The 21,471-nt window shown below is 35.9% G+C and overlaps 3 protein-coding genes across 3 annotated transcripts; all 3 read right to left on the reverse strand.

Annotated features, from left to right (window-relative positions):
* Positions 1 to 5,069, reverse strand: LOC129901137 (uncharacterized). The gene is made up of 5 exons (XM_055976258.1): positions 4,581 to 5,069; positions 3,615 to 3,866; positions 3,191 to 3,259; positions 1,509 to 1,701; positions 1 to 1,319 (listed from the first exon to the last, which is right to left on the reverse strand). Exons 1-5 carry the CDS (start codon positions 4,956 to 4,958, stop codon positions 895 to 897), a joined length of 1,317 nt encoding a protein of 438 aa, XP_055832233.1. The 5' UTR covers positions 4,959 to 5,069; the 3' UTR covers positions 1 to 894.
* A 682-nt stretch (positions 5,070 to 5,751) lies between these two features.
* Positions 5,752 to 12,107, reverse strand: LOC129901144 (uncharacterized). The gene is made up of 5 exons (XM_055976271.1): positions 11,953 to 12,107; positions 11,214 to 11,314; positions 6,649 to 6,719; positions 6,439 to 6,525; positions 5,752 to 6,360 (listed from the first exon to the last, which is right to left on the reverse strand). The coding sequence occupies exons 2-5, from the start codon at positions 11,272 to 11,274 to the stop codon at positions 6,085 to 6,087; spliced, it is 495 nt and encodes a 164-aa protein (XP_055832246.1). The 5' UTR covers positions 11,275 to 11,314; positions 11,953 to 12,107; the 3' UTR covers positions 5,752 to 6,084.
* A 795-nt stretch (positions 12,108 to 12,902) lies between these two features.
* Positions 12,903 to 20,655, reverse strand: LOC129901154 (cellulose synthase A catalytic subunit 2 [UDP-forming]-like). The gene is made up of 14 exons (XM_055976282.1): positions 19,657 to 20,655; positions 18,654 to 18,849; positions 18,356 to 18,567; positions 18,146 to 18,248; positions 17,893 to 18,052; positions 17,111 to 17,377; positions 16,610 to 16,955; positions 16,352 to 16,489; positions 15,748 to 15,873; positions 15,426 to 15,638; positions 15,071 to 15,344; positions 14,763 to 14,956; positions 14,328 to 14,678; positions 12,903 to 13,887 (listed from the first exon to the last, which is right to left on the reverse strand). The coding sequence occupies exons 1-14, from the start codon at positions 19,744 to 19,746 to the stop codon at positions 13,303 to 13,305; spliced, it is 3,255 nt and encodes a 1,084-aa protein (XP_055832257.1). The 5' UTR covers positions 19,747 to 20,655; the 3' UTR covers positions 12,903 to 13,302.
* Between the last annotated feature and the right edge of the window lie 816 nt (positions 20,656 to 21,471).

The following is a 21,471-nucleotide window of genomic DNA, read 5'->3' on the forward strand; positions in this document are numbered from 1 at the left end:
TTTTGGCAATATGACTTGTATCCATTTGCTACCATGTGTGTAACGCACATTAAACACACCAATTAAAAGAAACACAGCTCAATAGGTAAACGTAGTACAGAAATGAAATCATATGCCAACAACAACAAACCCAGTGTAATTCCACCATGTGGGGTCTGGGGAGGGTAGAGTGTACGCAGACCTAACCCCCACCTTAAAAGGTAGGACGGCTGTTTCCGAAAGACCCTCGGCTTAAGAGAGAAGAACAAGGGAGGAGAAATGAAATCATATGCCATTAGTGAAAATTCAAAGCTGTCAGTGAGGTGCTTGCTTCAAGTATAACCAAGTGAAGCATAGATCAAACCCTCATGCTACGAAATCACACATCAAGAACGTTGATTTCAAATCTTCAAACCCTCGGGATAATCTGAATTACTCGGAATCAAAGATATTTAAGAGCTTGAAATGACAGTCACGATCCTTCCTATATTGCATCAGGTAGAAACTTTCCTAACGCCCGGATTGGTTTTTGTGGAATGCAGCATATCAAGGTGCAAGCTTGAAGCTTCAAGCTTTAATTCCATAGTCTTAACCGACAGTAAGGGCAACAATCTTTTTAGTTGTATACACGGGATCACCATTTCCTTTGATCGAACAATGTGCTGATAAGCTGATCGGAATGTGGTACCCAAATGGTGAATCATTGAAATGAATGACAAGTCCAGAGGAGCTAGAGCTTCATAAAGGCTTAATTACTAGTGAGGAAGACTATTCATGACGAATAAAGCCGAAGGACGATCAAGAAAAAGTTGTGATTACTTAACTTTAGATGTTGAACAATAGGGTAAAGCTCCTCATCTTCGAGAGCGAAAGATCTCCTCAAGGTCCGATAACGTCTATGAAATCCACCTTTCTTCAGGCTTTCTGAATCACTCTTAGTTTAGCACTCCGACTTCGAGGATTCAACGTTTCCTCCTTTTCAGATGGTGTTATGGGTCTTTTGGTAAGGATAGTTCCATTTTGTCCTTGTATCACCTGTTTAATCCATGCTTCTTCTTTAACAGTATCCAGATTAATTTTCCTCAGCTCACGTAAGCGCTTCCCTTCTTCATCTTCAACCCCACCTCCATCAACTTCACTGCAGTTCATAATATTGAGAAATGCCTGCTTTACTATTCTGTCCTCCAAACTGTGGAATGAAACTACGGCAAGCCTTCCACCAGAACCGAGAGACTCAAAACAAGCACGGATGGAATCCTCCAAAGTCTTGAGTTCATCATTAACAGCTATCCGCAAAGCCTGAAAAACTCTTGTAGCTGTCTTAATCCAACCTTGCCTTCCTGCTTAAGCAAGAAACCAAAAGTATAATCACATTTCTAATTTCCACAAACAAGAATGTGCAGAAGATTATTAAGTATGAAAAAGTACCTACTACATCAGATCCTGCTAGTAATGATTAAGAAATTTATAAAATTTTAGACAAATTTAAAATACGAATAGAGACAAGACCATCTAGAAGAGAAAACCACCTTTAGTCCTAGAAGTTGAATTCTGAATAAGGTCTACCAGCTCATTGGTAGAATGTAACCCTCCATGTAGACGAGCCTTAACAATTCTGTTTTGAAGAAAGTACCAATTGCTTTCTTCTCCATATTCTCGCAGAACTCGCCCTACTTCATCAGCTGGCCAAGAATTCAATATGTCTTCAGCTTTTAGAGTTGCCTGTCACAGTCCTGTGTCAGTTAATCAAGGAAAACTCTATGAACATTTTCTCCACATCTATGAACGATATAAAAGAAAATATAGAATGAGAAGCGTTTACTGAATCAGATATCTTGACGTCAGAAAAATCGTTCTTGATGTCAGACAAATAGTGACATCAACAGCCAAAACATAATAGGATGCGATCATGATAACTGATAATTGCTGTAATATCTTGCACCGATAGAAGAAATGAAATAATATCTTGAGTGCATCACTGGACAAAAAAGGTAAGAAAGAAAAAGAACAAAAAGACTTCACTTTCGATGCCGCACCCGTGTCGGATTCTCCAAAAATACACTACTTTTGGAGAATCCGACACACACCCGTTGACATTTTTGAAGAGTCCGAGCAACATAGCAAAAAGAGAAGTCAAAACAAAAATGTTAATCCTTCAACAGATCAATGCATATGTACATCAGAATTTGCAAGCACATTTTTGCATGTATCAGAGCACTTGTGCAATCGAGGATGCAACCAAAAATAGGTTCTGCTCACTATCAATGTTCATCCTCATTTGATCTTACGCATTAGAGAAAGGGGGGTGCCTTTTACTTCATATTCAAACTTGCAGCCTTTTAATGAGTCCGGAGCCTAAAGGGCGAAAAAAAATTCCAAAAATTCCGAAGGGCAAGTAAAAATATAAACAAACCAAAACGGCAAAGGTGTGTACTGCCATTAATTGTCATTGCTAAGGCGTGGAGGGCATCACGCCTTGCAAGGCAGTACCATCCCCATGCCTTAGCTGGCACTGATTTTTTTCTTCTTATAAGGCATGAAGAAAAGTCGCCCTTCAGGCTCCGGACTCCCTTTTAATCCTTGCCATGAATTATTTTTCTGCAAAATAATTATTTCATTCACCCCATTCCTTTTATAATTCAGTGCCAGTAAACCAGTAATCTCCCATTAATCATTAGCTGACAATATTATCATTGAGTACTCCCCACTTTTCATTGCTCAGTACAGTACATCTGCTACTAAAAAGATATCCAAGCTACCATTTCTTTGTTGAACTGCTTTTAAAGTTGTCTAAAGACCTAGAACCCAGCTTTATGATTATTCCCCACAAGTTTCACAAATGTACAACGCGTCATATAATTGTATACCAACTACAAAATGATATATTTATCCATTAAAATTAGAAGGATGGATGAAAAATACAAAAAAAAGATGACTTTTTAAAGTATGTTTGTTGTAGAAATTAACCACCCATTAAACCAGAGGAATACAATCCCAAAATCAACGTAGTACCAACTAATAAACATGAATCTCATAGCCCCCATTAAAGCAGAGGAATAAAATCACAAGATCAACATAATTTTCCAAAGAGTGGATATTGGAACTCCAACATAAGGCAATGTGCAATGCATCATAAGATGCTAGGAGCATTTGAGAGCTAGACAAATCAGAATGACTGTCAAAATTTACACACAATCTGGAAAGAAATTACCTTTGGATTCATTCTCATGTCAAGAGGTCCATTCTTCAGCACGCTAAAACCTCTTTCAGCATCATTTACCTGAATAAAATATGGACAAAAAGTTCAAGACATTGATACTACACTCAGAAATTTGTTTCCTGATAGTCTCTAAATATTTCTCCAATAGATGATTAACAGGAAGAAATATATTTCTTTGACCCAAGCGTGAGCGTAGAAGTCAGTTATCAAATGCACCAATTTTAGCCAGGGGAAATAGTTTTTTTACAGTTTTAAAGAACACGGTGTGACTAGCTTTTCTTCTCGTATACATGTAGCCAACTCACATAGTAGTCACACACACACAAAAAAGAAATGTAAGGCCACGGAAACCAGATTATCTAGCAAACAACTTGAAGTTTTACAGTAGTTTCTAAGATGCGATTCGAGTACAGACCTGCATAGATGACATACCCAAGTCCATCAAGATCCCATTAACTCCACCAGTCAATAAGTCATCTGCAACTTCACCAAACACAGACTTGACATCCTTAAAATTTTTCAAAAAGGTATGCACTTTCAAGGCAGAAGCCGTATCAGAAGAGTCCCTATCTATAATACTTTTCAATTGAGATTGAGCCTTTTGATGCGCAATGGGATCAACATCAAGCCCAACATATACTTGCATTTCGGGATGAGCTCGAATTATCTGTATGTACAAACAAATAACTTTTAAAATTTTCAACATGGAAGACAAATGATCCCATACCACTACAACAACAACAACAACATACCCAGTGATCCCATATCACTACCTCAAAATAAATTATGCAAGTAACGTAATGCAACTAAGTATACATTAGACAAAAAATTTATTACAAAGTTATATTCCATGAAAGAACATGAACTTAATTAGGTATACCATGATATGACAATTCTTTTACTTTTCTAATATAAAAGTTTAATATTTTAAAAACTTAAAAGATTAACAACTTACTAGTTTTTTTCTCGTTTCAAAATGACAAGATAATACATTTATCAAAAAAAAGGAAGCAACAGCAACAGCAACAATAACATACCCAGTGTAGTACAGTAGTAGTACCACAAAGTAGGGTCAAGTAACAGATGTGCAAGCATGACAAAATGTTGATCAGTAACTACAACAAAATAATATGATAATCAATGCACATGAAACTACAAGAGTAAATATATCGACTACTTGTATGGAAGGATTAGCTAGACAATGCTCTACTACCTCTTAACTTACTACCCTAATCTGTGTCCTCCTCAATTTAATATCCAAGGCATGAACTCGGCAAACTGAAACAACGTTGTATCGTCAAATCACGTCTCTAGATACTTTAAAAAGGACAATAATTATTGAAGACGGAAGTAAAACCGAAAAAACAAGGGAAACACTAACCGCAGAGGAATGTCCGGCGGCACCAAGAGTACAATCAAGGAAGGAGCGGAGAGTAACGGAGGTGAAAACATCCAAAACTTCACCAAGCATGACAGGGACATGGGCAGAATTGTCATTTCCATAGTGCTTCAGGAATGTCTCCTCATCTAGCTCTTTCTCCGACCGAGTTCGCCGCTTCACTTGTGAAAGCTTGCTTTGGTTAATTACACTATTATTGCTGCTCTTCTCCAATTTTTTGCCTTTGTTTTTCCGAGCTTTACTGCGAATTGAAGCGGAAGTGGAGAAATTACAGCTGCCGTGGAGGCGGAGGTCGAGGAATTTGAGCGGCGGCGGGACGGCGGATGTGCGGAAGAAAAGATTCCGAACAACCCTTGCCATTGCGGAACAGGATAATTGTTTTAACTAATTAATACTCCATTTGAGTTTTTTCTCTTCGCATTTTATTTTAAGTGCTTCAACTGGCTAAAGTTTTTTTAAATTTGCCTAGTAAACTTTTGAGGTAAACTTTGAGCTGACAAAGGGTGTGCCAATTTATTTGCACCTTCAAACAATTTTTTTTATATAATTTTAAAAATATCTTGAATTATTAATTATTATGTTTATATTATTTTGTATATAATTTTTAAATATAAATTTTATTTTAAAAAATCTTAAAAAATTCATGCTTAAAATTAAATTATTTGACTCTCGACTCCAAAAATTATAACATAAATTGAGAGATAGAGGGAGTACAATACCTTCTTTATTTTGTTATGTCAAATCATCTTTCGAAAAGATGCTTGCAAAAATAAGAAAATTTTTAGAGTTTGAATTTCAAGTTAAAAAAATTTCTAGAGTTTGAATTTCAAGTTAGAAATCACTACTTCCTTGAGCAACGACAAGACTCGAATCCTAAAGCTTTGATTGCTCTCCTGTGATGAATTGTGTTAACGACCTCATGTAAAAAGCTCCTTGTCCTCAACTTAATTATGTTCAACAGCATTCAAGGTATAAAAATAAGGAGAACTAATGATAATTATCATCCAACATTACTGGTAGAATTGTTGGATTACCAAAAATATTGGACTAAACATATGAAAATATGGAGTAATATACTAAAGTAAGCTCAGACATTAAAATTTTGATATTTGAAAGAAAATACTAATATTTGAAATTAAGTTGGAAAAGAGTATTTGAAAACTAAAATTGTATTTAGATAATATATTTTTAACATGAAATCAATGGCATATCCTGTTTCATTTTCCTCTCAACACAAAAAAAACAGTACATCCTTCCAACATTAGAAACCATATTCGTCAGTTTAACAGCCAGACAAATTTAGAAAAAAATCAGAATCCACTAGATAGCTACAAAAGCTGGCACCATTGGTGCGTGATAGCTACGTAACATCCTCAGTTTCATCCTTTTTTAAGATACCAATGACCAAAATGAAATTAATTGTTCTATTATGGAAGTTGGGATCCCACATGCTGGGTTTAATCACTGTTTCAATTTATCCCTACGTTTAATGGCGCTTCCTACCAGGACCACCACCCTTGTTCTTCTTGCCCTTGTTCTTTTTACCGCCCTTTTTCTTCTTCTTTCCTTTACCCGAAGAAAAAGACTTCTTAGCATCATCAAATGATGCTTTAGGCGCGGAAGGTTTTAGCAACTGTTTAACATCAAGCACCCCGTTTCTGAAGTTACCTTCAGTTGATTTCAGCACCCTATCCTCAGGTCTGCGCCTTCCTGCTGCTTTTCTTGAACTACTACCTCCCCCGAATCGTCCAAGTACCAAATTCTGCAAGCCAAATAAGTTAGCAACTTATGTTAAGGGAAATTTCCAGTAAGCAACTCTAAAGAAAGCTGAGTTTTCAACCTCTTCTTGCAATTTCTCCTCCCTTTCCTTCTGTTTCTTCATCATTACTAGTGCTACACTTAGTGGTAATCTCTGTTTCTTCGGAGGCTGCCACAATTAGCAGAAACATTGTTAACAGATACAGAAAATATTAGAGTATTTATCAAAAAAAATGCAGAAGATACTACAACAGCCAACGTTATTATTCATAAATTAAAGGTTGTGCCTCACCTTCCCACCAAGGGCAACTACTCTCTTGTTCTCCAACTCCTTTTTTTCCTTCCATGTCATATGTGCAGAGCCTGAAAACAGGACAGAGAACCTAGTCAGTGTCATATTTTACATAAGCTCATCCCATCAGCACACTGTTAAAATCTGGATAGGGTTGGTATAAAAATCAAACAGAATAATTGGGGAAAAACCGAAAAAATCAAACAGTCAAGTTTCGATTTTAGTCATGCTAAGAAAGCTCTTCAAAAGGAAAAACTGCTATATTCTACGAGACTTGTCAAGTACACCAAGTTCAACTGGAAATCTAAATGTGATGAACCTGCTGAAGTTAATTAGGATAAGGTGGCTAAGACAGCAATTTGGATAGGGAAGCTGCCAAAGTCGCAAGAAGAAGAAACTGTTTTGACAGGGGAAAGGAATTTTGATGGATATGCATTTGAAAGCCTTCGGGATGATATAAACCAAGGAAGAACTGACAAAAAAGTGAAAGTTACCAACTTCAATACTGAAGTGCACTGGAACCTTTTTCCAAATAAGTTGCATGGGCTATCTTTTTGTTACAAAATTGTGGATATCATTCTTCCCCGATACGTAACAACGAAAATGCATATAATTTCAGTTACTTTGTCCTGAAGGATAAATTTTATACTATTAGTTGTCATGTATGAAATGTTTATTATGCATTACTTTTATTGTGTGACCAACGGCACACCACACATGTTAAGAAAGATATACCGTAAGGGGGTTGTTTGGTAGCTAGTAAAGAGGTAACTTATCCATGTATTGATTTATGTATAAGTTATACAATACTTATTCATGTATAAAATTAATAGGACGTTTGGTTTGCAATTTAGAAACCCAAATAACTTCTAAATGTACAGGTTATGAGGGAATTGGTGTATTATCTCATGCAGTGTATAAGATGGAATAGCTAATACCCGCATAACTAATACTTGCATTACTACTACCTGCATAATTCTAACCAGCTACCAAATGACCTCTAACTGTTTTCTGTAATCACAGTGAAGAAATAAGTGATCTGCAAATTCCAGAGAGTTCTCACATAAGAAGCATCCACTGGACAAAGGAACTCCTCTTCTCTGCAACATATCTTGTGTTAAGCATGCATTCCAAGCTGCAAGCCAGCTAAAGCAAGCTACTTTAAGAGGTGCTTGTGATTTCCACAACAACCTCCACGGCCAAGTCAAATTCCAATGACCTACTTGTTTTATGCAGAAGACAATAACAGCTTTTGACAGAGACCTTGCCATCCTTTTCAGCTCTCCAAACCTGATAGTCCACCCTACTAGCATCATGGATCAGAGGGGATCAGAGGTTCCAAAGAATGTAGAGGTTTACCAATCATTTTCCTTTTTTTTTTTGATAAGCTGAAGTTGACCAATCTTATCAATTTCCCAATCATTAAAATCTCTCCTAAAATTAAATCTCCATTTCCATCCTATAAAACACCCCACTACTATACCCAGCATGTTCCTGGTTAAACTATACAAATGTAGGAAATCTATTGATCGACTTATCTTCTCGCAGCCAAAAATCTGTCTATAGCCTGATTCTTCTCCCATCACCAATTTTCAATAAAATGAATTTCTGAAATTCTGGCAAAAAACTACAAACTGCTTCAAACTCTGATTATTGAAGGCATTGAAATTATACGGTGTGTCCAGAAGTCTTCTGTCCCGTATCTATTGTCAATCAGCATCTTCCAGACTTCCTCTCCATTTTCATTGTATCTCCACAATCATTTAAATAACACTCTTGTTATTAAGTTTCAAATTTTTAACTAAACCTTCACCTTTCTTATCCTTTATAACTTCCTGCCACTTTACCAGATGAAACTTCTTCCTTTCAGAATTCCCTTCCCAAAGAAACTGACTTCTCATAGAGTTTAACCTTTTTTCAACAATCCGAAGAATAAGGAATAGGGACATCAAATAGGTAGGGATTCCATCAAGCATACTCCTTATTAAAATCTCCCATCGTAAGATAGATATTGTTTTTTCCAGGGAATCAGTTTTGTTACACGTCTATCTAAAACTCCTTGCCAAATACTTTGATCCTTCACTTTAGCTCCCAAAGGCAGTCCTAAGTAAATAGCAAAAATTTCTAAACTTTACATCCCATCAACTTTGCTAAATCAATAATGTTACTATCTACATTAACACTGAAGATGTTGCTCTTGGCAAGATTCACTTTCAAGGCAGTAGCTTCCTCGAAAGCTAGCAATATCCCTTGAAAATGTAGAATTTGTTCTTTATCTGCATCACAGAGTATGAAGGTATCCTCAGCATATAAGATCTGTGAGATAATCACCTCCCTACTACCTCTCAATTCAATTTTAAAGCCTTTAATCCATCCCAAACTTTCAGCTCTTTTGAACATCAAGCTCAATATTTCAATAACAATGATAAACAAATACGGAGAAGGAGAGTCTCCCTGCCTAAGGCCCGCCCCGTTGGGAATTGAAGAAGCCTTTTGTACTGTCATTAATTAGAATGGAAAACGTAGTGGTAGAAATACAGGTACTGATCCACCTTATTCATTTCCTTCCAAAATTCATTAACTGTAGCACATTCAAAAGACAAGACCAATCAACATGGTCATAAGCCTTTTCCAAATCCAGCTTACAAACGACACCTGTTTTTTCTTCTTTTTTTAAGTGGTGATCAGTAATCTCTTCAAGATTACTAAAGAACCCCAATATGAAATCAAGAAAAATGGCATAAAAGCCAGTAGATAGCTGAGATCCATTATCTTTCTCTGATAAGGAACTGAGAACCATTATCTTGTCATCCATTAGGCACGTATGATCAGAGCAGCTATCGCCTGCTTCTACCTCACCTTTATCATCATAATGACCTACCACCACCCAACATCAAGCGCACAGATGAAACCTTACCCAGTTACCCACAGCCAAAAATAATAGCTGGTCAGCCTAATTAACTTGCCAACTTTCACTTTACTTGTTGAAAAATCTCTTTCACGTTACAGTTTCAGTAGACAGTTTTGGTGACCTGAGCCCCCAGCTTCATGGGATCATCAACCAAAGAGTCCATTGATGACTAAACCTTGGTCAAGGACAACCGACTCACATGAACCAGGGTTGGTTATCTCTTTAGGCCTATTTCTTGTAATGATGATTCAATATATTGACTGTTGGCACTTATAGTTTATAACTCCCTAACTGGTTAGCACCAGCCCTTTCCTTGAATACTTTTGTCGTGCATTCAAGTTTTCCACTTCCAAATGAACATGATTTGAGAAAAAGAAAATGTGGCTTCAGCACTACCTCCATGTCAAGAAAAGGTGGATGGCACTCTATCCATAAAGAAGTAGCTACCATTATTTTGGGTAAGAAAACGTGAAGTTTCCTTCATATGGATGACCAGACTAAGTAAACGCATTTCTCTTATTTTAAAAAAAAATGGTAACAGCAAGTAAAGGCATTTAATCACCGAGCATTGGGTTCAGTCCTAAAGATGAATTTTGAGATGTTTGTATTAATTAACCTCCTTCATGTCAATATTTAAGGATATTGTTGTTTTGGAGAAAAAAGTATAGGTATTGTATTGGCCTTGTGCTTAGCTCAAGTCCCGAATTAAAGTGATCCTCTGCAGTAAAATCCTCCTCAAGTTTGCTAGCATTCACTGGTTTCAGAGATTGAGCACATTTCAGAAGTCTTGACTTTCACAAATACTTTCTACCACTCACTTCCTCCATAATAACATGCCCAGTGCATCACAAAGACTTGTAGACTGAACCACATTAGCGTCACAATTCATGCAGGACATGGTCATACATGCATAAAACTTGGTCAAATCTAAAGTTTCCATATGAACAAGAGACTAAGTAAACCAATTAAATGTTTTAGTTGAACAATCATAGAAATTTTGTTAGCCAGTTTATAACTTTAGAGTATCAGTAAGATGTCCCTTCACATATCAAAAGAGTAGCATATCCTCTTATGAGTTTCCGACTATGCCTGTTCTCAAAGTTTGAAATTTGAAAAATAAGCTAATGAGCAAAACTTGAAGTCGTCTATCAGTAACAAAAGGCAATCCATTGTCTAACAGATAAACTTTTTTTTCTGGAGGTGTTTGTTCTGCTTTTTATTCTAGAGTGTGGTGAGAGTACAACCCACTATATTGAAAAGATTTCAAATTCTTGAACATAATTACATATGAATCATGAATACAATGTTTCCCCACATTCGGGCAAGAACAAGATATTGGTTAAATTGCTTCCAATGATAATTGAATCATTAATGCTAGATTATTGGACTGCCAGAAGAACAAACTCCTTATTGTTCGTGAACAATATAGCTTCCATAACATATCATTGAGGCGAAATTTATCACATAAATTTTGCACAGCTCTACTCCTTAGAACAGAAGGTTATTTTCTTATTCTTAATTTATTCAAACCCCAAAACTCGAATTACATGAAAAATGGTCAACAGAATAGAAACTACACATGAATTTAGATTTCAATCAAGTTGGATTATAAAAAATAGTTCCCTTAATCAAGAGAAGACCAAAAACTACTTACCCAGAAACTCAACCTCCTTCATTATGGACTTAAAATCCATCTTTGGTTCCTTCATGTTCATATTTGGCCGAATCTTGGTGAGCTTATTTTCCCGCTGTTCCCTTCAGAATTTACAATTAAAACAATCAGACACCATTCATCACATAGCAGCAAACAAAGAAAGCAAAATTTGAGACAGTTTGGATTAGCTAAATCTTATAAATAAGCAGTTACGTGTTTGAATAAAAGTGCTGAAGCTGGAAAGAAACTGTTGATGTGTTTGGTAAACAACTGCTACTAAGCACTTTTTTTCTATTAATATGACCGAAATATCCTTAAATCGGTTAAGGATATAAAAGAGTTGATTACTACAAGATTTATGATTCTAAATTGATTCCAATACAAATTAATCTATATTTCAATTTACATCAAATATCCTAATTACATCTATGTATGCAATAAAGTTTGGGTTGGATTTGTCCATAGTAATCCCTATATCCTAATTTGTGCATAGTAAAAAGCATTTAATCGCCATTATTTTTAGTTTTTAAAACCTTTTTTACTCACTTAACAATTCAGTCACCATATTATCATAAAATTACTTGCAAAAAACAGCTAAAGTAACGATAAAACTTGGAGACTCCAATTATCAACGACAACAGCCTGAAAAATTCAATCAGCACTAACATTTGAAGACCACAGAGAAGGTAAAAGAGGGAAAACGCACACTAAAACCGCAGAGAGAGAAAAAGAAGCTTACCGTTAGCGAGTGAAGTTGCAGAGAAAACGACGCAGAAAAGGCTAGCAGAGACGGAGGAAGGGAAGTGGAGACGAGATACCGGAGAAAGATACCGCCGACGAGTTCGCCGTTCAATCAGGGTATAAGGGTTTTTTGGCATTCAAAATTAAACATATACTACTAGAAAAAAGAAAAAACGATTTTAATTTTTTGATGAAATGTTTTTTTTTTTCCCTATAAAGAGAAAAAAGACATCTCTTAATGTTAATATTGATTATACAGTCACTAAACTGACTATTTATCTATTGATATTACATATTAAAAGCATGATTTTTTCAACAAAAGACTTTATAATACAAAATTATTATTTATTATTTACTTAAAATGATTATTTAAGTACATTTATCCATATTTATATTACTTTAAATATAGATATAACGTAATTGTGAAATCTACTTTTTGCAAACAAAACTTAGTGAAAATTGTTACGAAAGAACAAGAAACTTAGAATAATATATTTGGTGCATTAATATCAAATAACATTTAAAATGAAGTTATATTTTGAGATTTTTATCCTAATGTTACAATTTTGATATTAATTAAAATTATACCTATTAAATTTTATTTATTTCTAAGATGTAAAGAAATCCTAATAATTTAGTTATTTATCTTTTCTTATTTGAACTGAGTAAAAAAAATCAACCTATTTAAGAGTCAAATTCAAATAAAAATTATCTTATATAAATTTTCTTTATACTTGCGCAACTTTAAGGGGTAGTTTGGTACGGATATGGGATAAATAAAATTATCGCATGAATCGAGTAAGTTATCCCATCATTGCTGATCAAATTAACCAAAAAAAATATGCCTTGTGCATACAAGAATATCACCAATAAAAAGTTGATGACTTGTGAAATACACTAACTGCAAAACTTGGATAACCAAAGAGAAAAATTGGTTTGGTTCTAAAGTCCAAACAAACCAAGACATACAACTTTTTAACTAAAGAGTGTACAAATTTAATGCCCCTTTCACGTTGGGTTAATAACTTTATGATTAAGTATTCACTGACAAATAGATGGAACTCCCGAAGAAGAGAAGTGTTCCACAAAAACAAAGAATAAATGGAACAAATTGTAAACAAATATTATGAATATATGTGTGTCAGCTCCCATTGCTTCATATCTACACTGATGACCTATACTACCCTACCTACCTACCTTTTTATTCTACCACCAACATTGTATATATCTCATCCTGCAAAACCCTCTCACAGTACTACACATCAAACGTCTCGTCTGCGAAAGGAAATCCCAACAATGTCTTGCTGGAAATGTTCTTGATTTAATCAAGTCTTTGGATTGTTAAGACTTAATCGTCGCAATCCAATCCGCAGACTTCTAGGAGAGGGCCATCTTTTGAGACAAACGGATTGACTCGTACCCACAACAATGTCAATACTGAAGCAAGAAGAATAGACCATACGATGACTATGGTTGGGGTTCGTTCTTGCCTTCCCATCAAACCTTTAAGGAATGGGTAGAGATGAATAATAACCCACAAGGCAAAGAATAGCCTACCAAATAAGGGGCCCCAAGAGTCATAACCATTGTTTATTGCATCCGAGATACCAATGACAACTCCAACTATGTTCATTATTAGCAAAGTTGTTGGTGGGATTAATAATGATGTCCACTTGAACATATAGAGCTCCGAAAATGCTCCATCGTCACCTGCTTTGGATGTGACGGTGAAACTTGTTTCCACACCAGCTAAAACCTTGAGCAATCCTTGAAAGAGAGCAAAAAAGTGTGCAGAAGCGCCTCCAATAACCCAAAACTGCTCATTTCTCCACCAATCATCTATACCAACACCACCCCACTGCATCTCAAGGATACCGGTGGCAGCAATAGAGATGAAGAGTGCGATGAATATAATGCTGGCATAATTACTGATCTGCAAATGTTTAAACATACAAAATTAGCGGACAACCTCAATTAACTTTTAGAAAATCGGAAGTCAATAGGAAGTGAAGGATCAGACTAAATGGGAAAAAATACAATTCTCAGTAGTTAGAACTTAGAAGTATCAATTTTGCCAAGCATTTATATATATTGTTAAGCTAATGAAAGTCATAAACTATGGGTCTCATCTTTCTTGCTTGCTGAGGATTTCTGAGAAGTTCTGGCATGAAGTTTCTCAATATAGATCCAGTTATTCCACTGGAACAGATATATAAATGGTTTAAATTAAAGACCCAAGCTTATATGAAGACTGAAGTGTCTCTAAGTATGCACTTCACCTGCTGAACACTAAAATGAAATAAATTGTTGATTTTTCAGCAACCTTATTTTTAGATATAACCAGGTCAATAGAGGAATCAGAAATTGAGTTACCTCAGGAACAATGAACTTTCCAGTGATAAGGCAGATGGCTGGCAAGGAACAGTAGACAATCAGGGGAATGGACGTCAAAGGATACACAACAGAGTTTATGTAAGAGAACCGCTCCAGCCACTTCAATCCACCTCCATAGCCATACCAGATCGGGCAATGCTTGCTCAACAAAATTTCAACCGATCCTAGTGCCCATCGAAGAACCTGATGGAGACGGTCTGAAAGATTTATAGGGGCTGAACCCTTGAAAGCAGGTAGCCGAGGCATACAATACACGGACCTCCATCCGTGGCAATGCATCTTGAATCCAGTCAAGATATCTTCTGTGACAGAGCCATAAATCCAGCCAACCTGGTTGATGATTAAAAATTTCATGACTCAGCAAACCAAATTTACTACATTCTTCCATAATAAAAAGTAATCAATGGGTCTTACCTCCTTCCCCCATTCTGTTTTATCTTCGTAACCACAGCTAATAACATGAACGGCTTCCTTCAAAAGTGATGAGGCACTGGCTTCCTTTGGAACACCACCATTTTCTAAAAGTGTTGAGGCAACAAAAACAGAAGACTGCCCGAATCTTTTCTCTAGTTTCACTTGGAAAGTCGGGCGTGAATCCACATTAGCTTCTGTAATGCAGCATAAGTTAAACTTTTCACCTCTATTGTGCATTAGTAACTTCATTGTACATTTTCTGTAACAAATGACTAGAACAATTATTCTTTAAAGCATAAAGATCTAACCTTCAAGTCCTTCTTCAATGGTTTCAAGAGCATGTATTTGCTTTGATGCCTCCCAGTGCTTTGGCTTCTTCTCTTTCTTTGTTTTCCCTTTCTTGTTCGTTTTCGATTTGAAGCAGCAACAGCAAAAGCACAATTTCGGCAAGCAGTTGCAGGTCTTGCTAGGTTGCTTCTTCTTGGTAGGAGCATCATATCCATAAAGTGCATGCCTTCTGAAAACACACCCCGTACCAACATATATTGGTCCTTGTATACCATCCAAACCTTTCATGTTAATCTGGAAACAACCTCAAGAATCAGTTTCTTCCCAGATGGATTACGAATTAAACTCTAGTTAATGAAATAAGGCTATACATACATCAAAGAACACGACATTTCTGTTTGAGTATCTGTCATGACGATCAATCCCATCAAACCTTTGTGGAAACTGCACATAGCAGATCTTCTTTCCTGAAATGGGATCCATCAAGAAACACATGGCTTCCCTCAATGCCTTGCTATTGTTGATGTAGTGATCACAATCAACATTTAACAAGAAAGGAGCATTTGATATGACAGCTGAAACCCTCATCTGCATACAGAAGGAAAGACAACATTGACAAAATCAGAACTCCATGTTCATGAATAAGAATTTTCTTGTTGTTTCAATATTTTAACAAACATAAGGTCAGTCGATTTACCAAAGCATTCATAGCGCCTGCTTTTTTATGGTGATCAAACCCAGGCCTCTTTTCACGGGAAACATAAACCACGCGAGGTAACTCATTTCCTTCAACATCGTGCAAACCATCTTGACCAAGCAATACCTATAGAAGAGTTAATCAGAAAAACTGAGGTATAAAAAGAAAGATAGCACCTAATACCATTGACACTCATTTAAAGCATTCCACTGAATTTATGTTGAAGAGAAGTCGAAAGATCCATCTTTTATTGTTTATTTTACACATTCTTATGAAGTTTGAACACAATGAAAGATCCAGATAGTTCTGTAGAGTTTGATGGTCAGTGGCCGAGACAGACAAATTTTCCAAAAGCACTTTTCAACACACTGAATGCAGAAACCGTGCTGCTGGTGGAGATTATGGGGAAACTACAGAAGAGATGGTCAACAACTGGGGAAACCTGGAAAGAGAAGGAAGAGATCCAGGATACGATTGGCAATCAAATTAGATGGGTAATGCATAACTTGCCAACAGAATCTATGAAGGACTATGATACAAATTTTGAAGGTAACAGAATCTCCTTTAGTTGTGGGGTGAATTTATCACAATAAATTGTTCTTACCTGGATCATACCAGGATGGTCTCGGACATTGTTCCCGGGCCATATTGTGCCATCCTGCATTGTCCAACCGTCCTCAGGTTCCTTTTGAGCAGTTGCCACAAGACCGTTTATCCGGACTTTAAACTCTTCATATTCTCTCTGAGGCCATAAACACAAGAAAATATTCAGATCAACAGCCCTAGAAGGTACAAATCTAAGTGCCTGGAAAGGTTTTGATGCATGTCAAAAGAAACAGAGAGATAAATCTATGCTACAAACCTTCATGGCACGCCGTTCCCTTACAAATGCAGGATGAACTTTATTTTTCAGATAGTCCATCTTTAGTGAAAAATACCATTCTGGAGCACGAGGTTCAATATTATACTTCTTGCAGAAAGGAACCCATTTTCTCGCAAAGTTGCATGTCTCAGAAAGGGTTTCAAAAGTAAGCATTGCTGCACCATCATCTGATAGATAGCATGTAACTTTGTCCACTGGATAATCCACAGCAAGAATGGATAGAATAGTGTTTGCAGTGATTAATGGTGGTTCTTTCAAGGGATCGACTGTGCTGACAAAAATGTCGACAGGAGCTAACTCTGAAGGCTTTCCTTCTTTTTCATACCTGAAATGATAAAGCTTGTGAATATTACACGACAACAATTCTTTCTCTGAAAACCAATGAACCCATTAAGGCTATTCCAAAAGTCCAAGATAAATCAGTCCAAAAATCTTCTCAATTTCAAGTCGACCCCAAAACATTGTAAAAGCAGAACCTACCTGAGTGAAAGCCGATCAAGGTATGTTTCTCGAACTATTGGGCACCACTTTGGGAACTGATCAAGAATCCATGAAGCAGCAAACCATATCTCACAAATAACTGATGTCAACCACAGGCCTATTGCATCATTTACCGGATGAAGAATTCTATAATGGAAGAAGAGGCCAAGAATTGTGAGACGGAGTATGATTAGAATTCTGTACGGGTTTATCCTGCTTGAGGATATGGCCAACTTTCTTGATAGTGGCTGCCTTCCTTCATCCATCCTGAGAGAATGATCATTTATAAAAAAGAACTTGCTTAAAATATTCACAAATACATTAGTGAATTAGAACCACAGAGAGCAGAAACAAGTCTTTTTTTCTCTCAGGTTATGCCTAAAGAGACTCTGTACAAGTACTTTCAGGTTTGTAGTAAGCCAAATAAGACTAGCAATAACCTCACACATAAGAAACACCACAAAAACGACCTCATGAACAGAAATTGCAGAAATTGGGGAATGAAAGAGATTAAATTTATGATCATGATACACAAATCTTAATCGTTGGCATTAAATAGTTTTTTCATCAACGATCATTAGCACTCAATCTTTGCCCAAAAAACATTTTAGCTAGCCTTGAGTGCATCTAGTATGCCTTCCATTCAAAACTAGAGCTGTTGAAACAGTATTTGTATTTCAAGAAGATTGATAGTACTTTATATCCGGCATACATTTTCAAAGAATTGCACAGGTTTACCAATTGAGAGACTAACAAAATAGGACACAAAAATATTTACATACGTAGGCAAATAAGGATCATCCAGTCTTTCTCCTTGATGCTTGACCACCTGGAGTTTCTCATTCTGCTTTTTCTTCCAGTCTTCCATTCTGTCCTTCCAAGAAACACTTCCATAGCCATATAGCGCAATGTCTTTCTCTGGAACCATTGGTCTCGGATGCACTACGACATCAAAAAAAACCATCACATCACTCACGTGTAATCAGGTACAATAATCTAGAGAAAACACAATAAGAATGGGCTAAAATTATTTACATGATGCCGATGACTCGTTATGAGGATTTAGATAAACCCCATTTCCAAAGCCATTAGATGGAGGCACTACGAGAGCATGCTGATCAGAAGAAATCTGAGCATCCTGGATTGGGATATTGCAAGCATTAGACTTGTTCATCTTCCAGATTATGCGAATGATTGTTTTTCTTCTTTTTGTTATTCAAATTAAGGGCTTGCAGGGATATTTACCTCTTCACCATAGGTCAAAAGAGGTATTTCCATAGATGAATCTTCTCTCGAGGACGAAGCATTTTCATATGAACCAGCATGACCACTTCCGCCATAAACAGAGGGAACTGGACCTGAACCTTGGCGGCCTAAAGTCCCAACACCATAATCGAACTCATACTCTATGTCATCGGTGTCATCTTCTTCCTCATCACCCTCGACACGCGGACTACCTGAAATCAAAACCCATACATCAATGTCCATTATCAACGCACTCAGCTGAGGCTTCTAGTTTTGCACTGAGAACAAGCTTCCATACCTTTAATCCGCTTGAATCTAGTTTTGCACTGAGGGCAAGCTTGATTTCCTTCTCTTCTTTCATACTCATAGCAAGGTCTACAAATAGGGAAAGCACATTCATTGCAGGCAACAAACAGCTCCCCATCTACAGTAATCTCAAGTTCATCCCCACAAATCTGACACACTTGTCCACTGAACTCCTGCACGGACTGTACCTGAACAACAAAAACATCATCAAGAACAAAAGTTCCACTGCAGTCAGCAGCAAATTACCAAAAACGAAGTATAATCTTTATAGATTATACGATATTCTCCAGCATCACAGAGCATAAATGCAAAACTTGGGTCGATTTTATTCACAAAAAAATTCAAGATCAATTGATAGAGAAGGATAAAGGGCAACACCAAGGGAAAAGATGCCTCAACAAAAATTAGAAAAGGTTTAACATTTTTTTGGGGCTGAATTTCAAATTATCCTCAAGTACCAACAACAACAACAAGTGGGGTATGAGAAGGATACTGTATACTATACAGGAGAGGTTGTTTCCAATAGAAACTCAGCTCATAGTTAAAGAGTATTTGCACACACCAATTAACCAACAAAAAGCTGACAAATTACAAGACAAAGTAGCTAAACCCTACAATAATATATTAAAAGAGTAATTATCAATCAATAGTCCAAAAACCACTCCAATATTTTTAAAAAAATTTAAAAGTCAAAGAATATCAAGGAAAACTAACAATCACAATATACAGCTGAAAGAACACCTCCAATCAAAGAAAAGAAATGAAGAAAAAGGGAAAAAAGAAAGTAGAAAAGCAAAATACATTCTCAGAAATCCTGCAACTCAAAAAAGAACCAATAATCCAGATACAGAAACAAGGAAACAGCAGATTTTTTTAAGAAACCCTAATCAGATGGAAGAGTTATCCATAAACCAAAACAAGCCACCATAAATACCAAAATGGGTAATCTTTAGAACTCAACATAATCAAAATGAGGGATTTTTAGAGAGATTTACCCTTCCAAATTCATCAGCATTAATGAGCACAAACTCATTTCTATTATGAGAACCAGCAATAAGCCTTCCTCCAGTGTTCATCATCGCCATTTTCCACAATCACCCACAATCCAAATCCCAGCAAAAAAATAATAATAAATCTTGAAATTTCTCAAAAACCCCACTTAAAGATTCAACCTTTCAGTGCCCAAAATCAATAAAGGTGCCACCTTTTTGCACTTAAACCTAAATCTTGGAAAACTATGTAACCCCCCATCAGAAAATACCCAAACCAAAAAACCCCAACATTAAAAAAAACAACAGTATATAAAAAATAGAGAAACCCCAAAAGGAAAACTACAATATTACAATATTGTTACACACTATAAAGTAGGAAACCCCAAAAATAGATGATGGTGGCAATGCTTGTTGTAACAAAACTTTCTTCTTTACAAGCTAAGACTTGACTGTAATCTGGCTAAAAGTGGGAAAAGAAAGAAAGAAAAGAAAGTGGAAACAGTCTATCACAATGACACAAGTTAAGAGAAAAAGTATTGAAATGTGTACACAAATAAATAAATAAAAAACAAGAAAGGGCCAAACCAAACCAAAAAACAAAACAGCCCCAGTGAAGTGAGAGAATGTGAAGGTGGGCAATCTAGAGCCTTTTTCAACCCCCACACCCTACCCCCTCTAGTAATTGATCTAAGATTTGGGATCACAAAACACCAAATTGGATGGAATGGATGGGATATCTATCTATATTTGTGATTCTCTTCTTGTAATAAGCAAATATAAGCAATTACTCACTCTCTTGTAAAGAAGAAAGTGAGAAGTGTGGGACCCAACATTGAGTTGGTAGTATATAAGCCTACAATTAAAGAAGGAAGAGAAATGGGAGATTTTTCAGAAAAGGAAAAATCAAGAAAATCAATAATGATGAGGTGTTTGACAAAACAAAAAGAAAAAAAAAACAGCTAAGAGAGAAAGAAAAAAAGTTTGGTAGTCTTCCCTTTCCTTTATCTTCTTGCTCACTACAACACTTGGGAGTTCTATTGTGTCTTGTATTATATATATAATAACAACAAAAATGAAAAATCATCCAACGACGCAGTGCAGTTGATAATATTGTTCCTTCTTTAAGAAGCTTCAATTTTAAATTTTGAATATGAATTTTTTTTTGGTAAGAAGCATTTTTCCTTCATTGGACCTTATATGGCGCGAATCATTAATCAAACTTTAAATAAAACAAAAAAAACAGTAAAAAAGATTTGGGAGTTCTATTGTGTTTGTATTATATATAATAACAAACAAAGAAATCATTGAGGATGTGGTGCATGAATTTTTTTTGATAAGAACCATCTCCCTCGAATAAATCTTATATAATGCGAATTTAAATTAATCAAACTCCAAAGCAGATAGAAACCGATAAAAAAAATAAACAAGACTTATCTATGGAGTTCAATTGGCTGTTTTTTTGGGAATTCTTTAAAAGGGTGTCACAATTTTAATGTTTATATAGTAGGAATATATGTTATACTTTCGTGTATATTGGTACAAAACAATTGCGTTTGTGTGTTACAGTGAGACAACAATTGAGAAAATCAAAAACAGAAAATATAATTGGTAAAAAAACGCGTAATTAGGGAAAAAAAGGGGAATTAAACCGCGTGAGCAGATCCTACTTACTAGTTTTTTTTAATTTTTTAATTTGTTAGAGGAAAAAGGAAGAGAAAAGAAGTTTTCTTTTTTATTTAATTATTTTTGTCTGAACAGATAGAAGGTTATTAATTATTATTATAATATGGAATGTTACAAATGCAGTGAACGTATCTA

Source organism: Solanum dulcamara, chromosome 1 (genome assembly GCF_947179165.1).
Source record: "Solanum dulcamara chromosome 1, daSolDulc1.2, whole genome shotgun sequence".
NCBI classification, from domain to species: domain Eukaryota; kingdom Viridiplantae; phylum Streptophyta; class Magnoliopsida; order Solanales; family Solanaceae; genus Solanum; species Solanum dulcamara.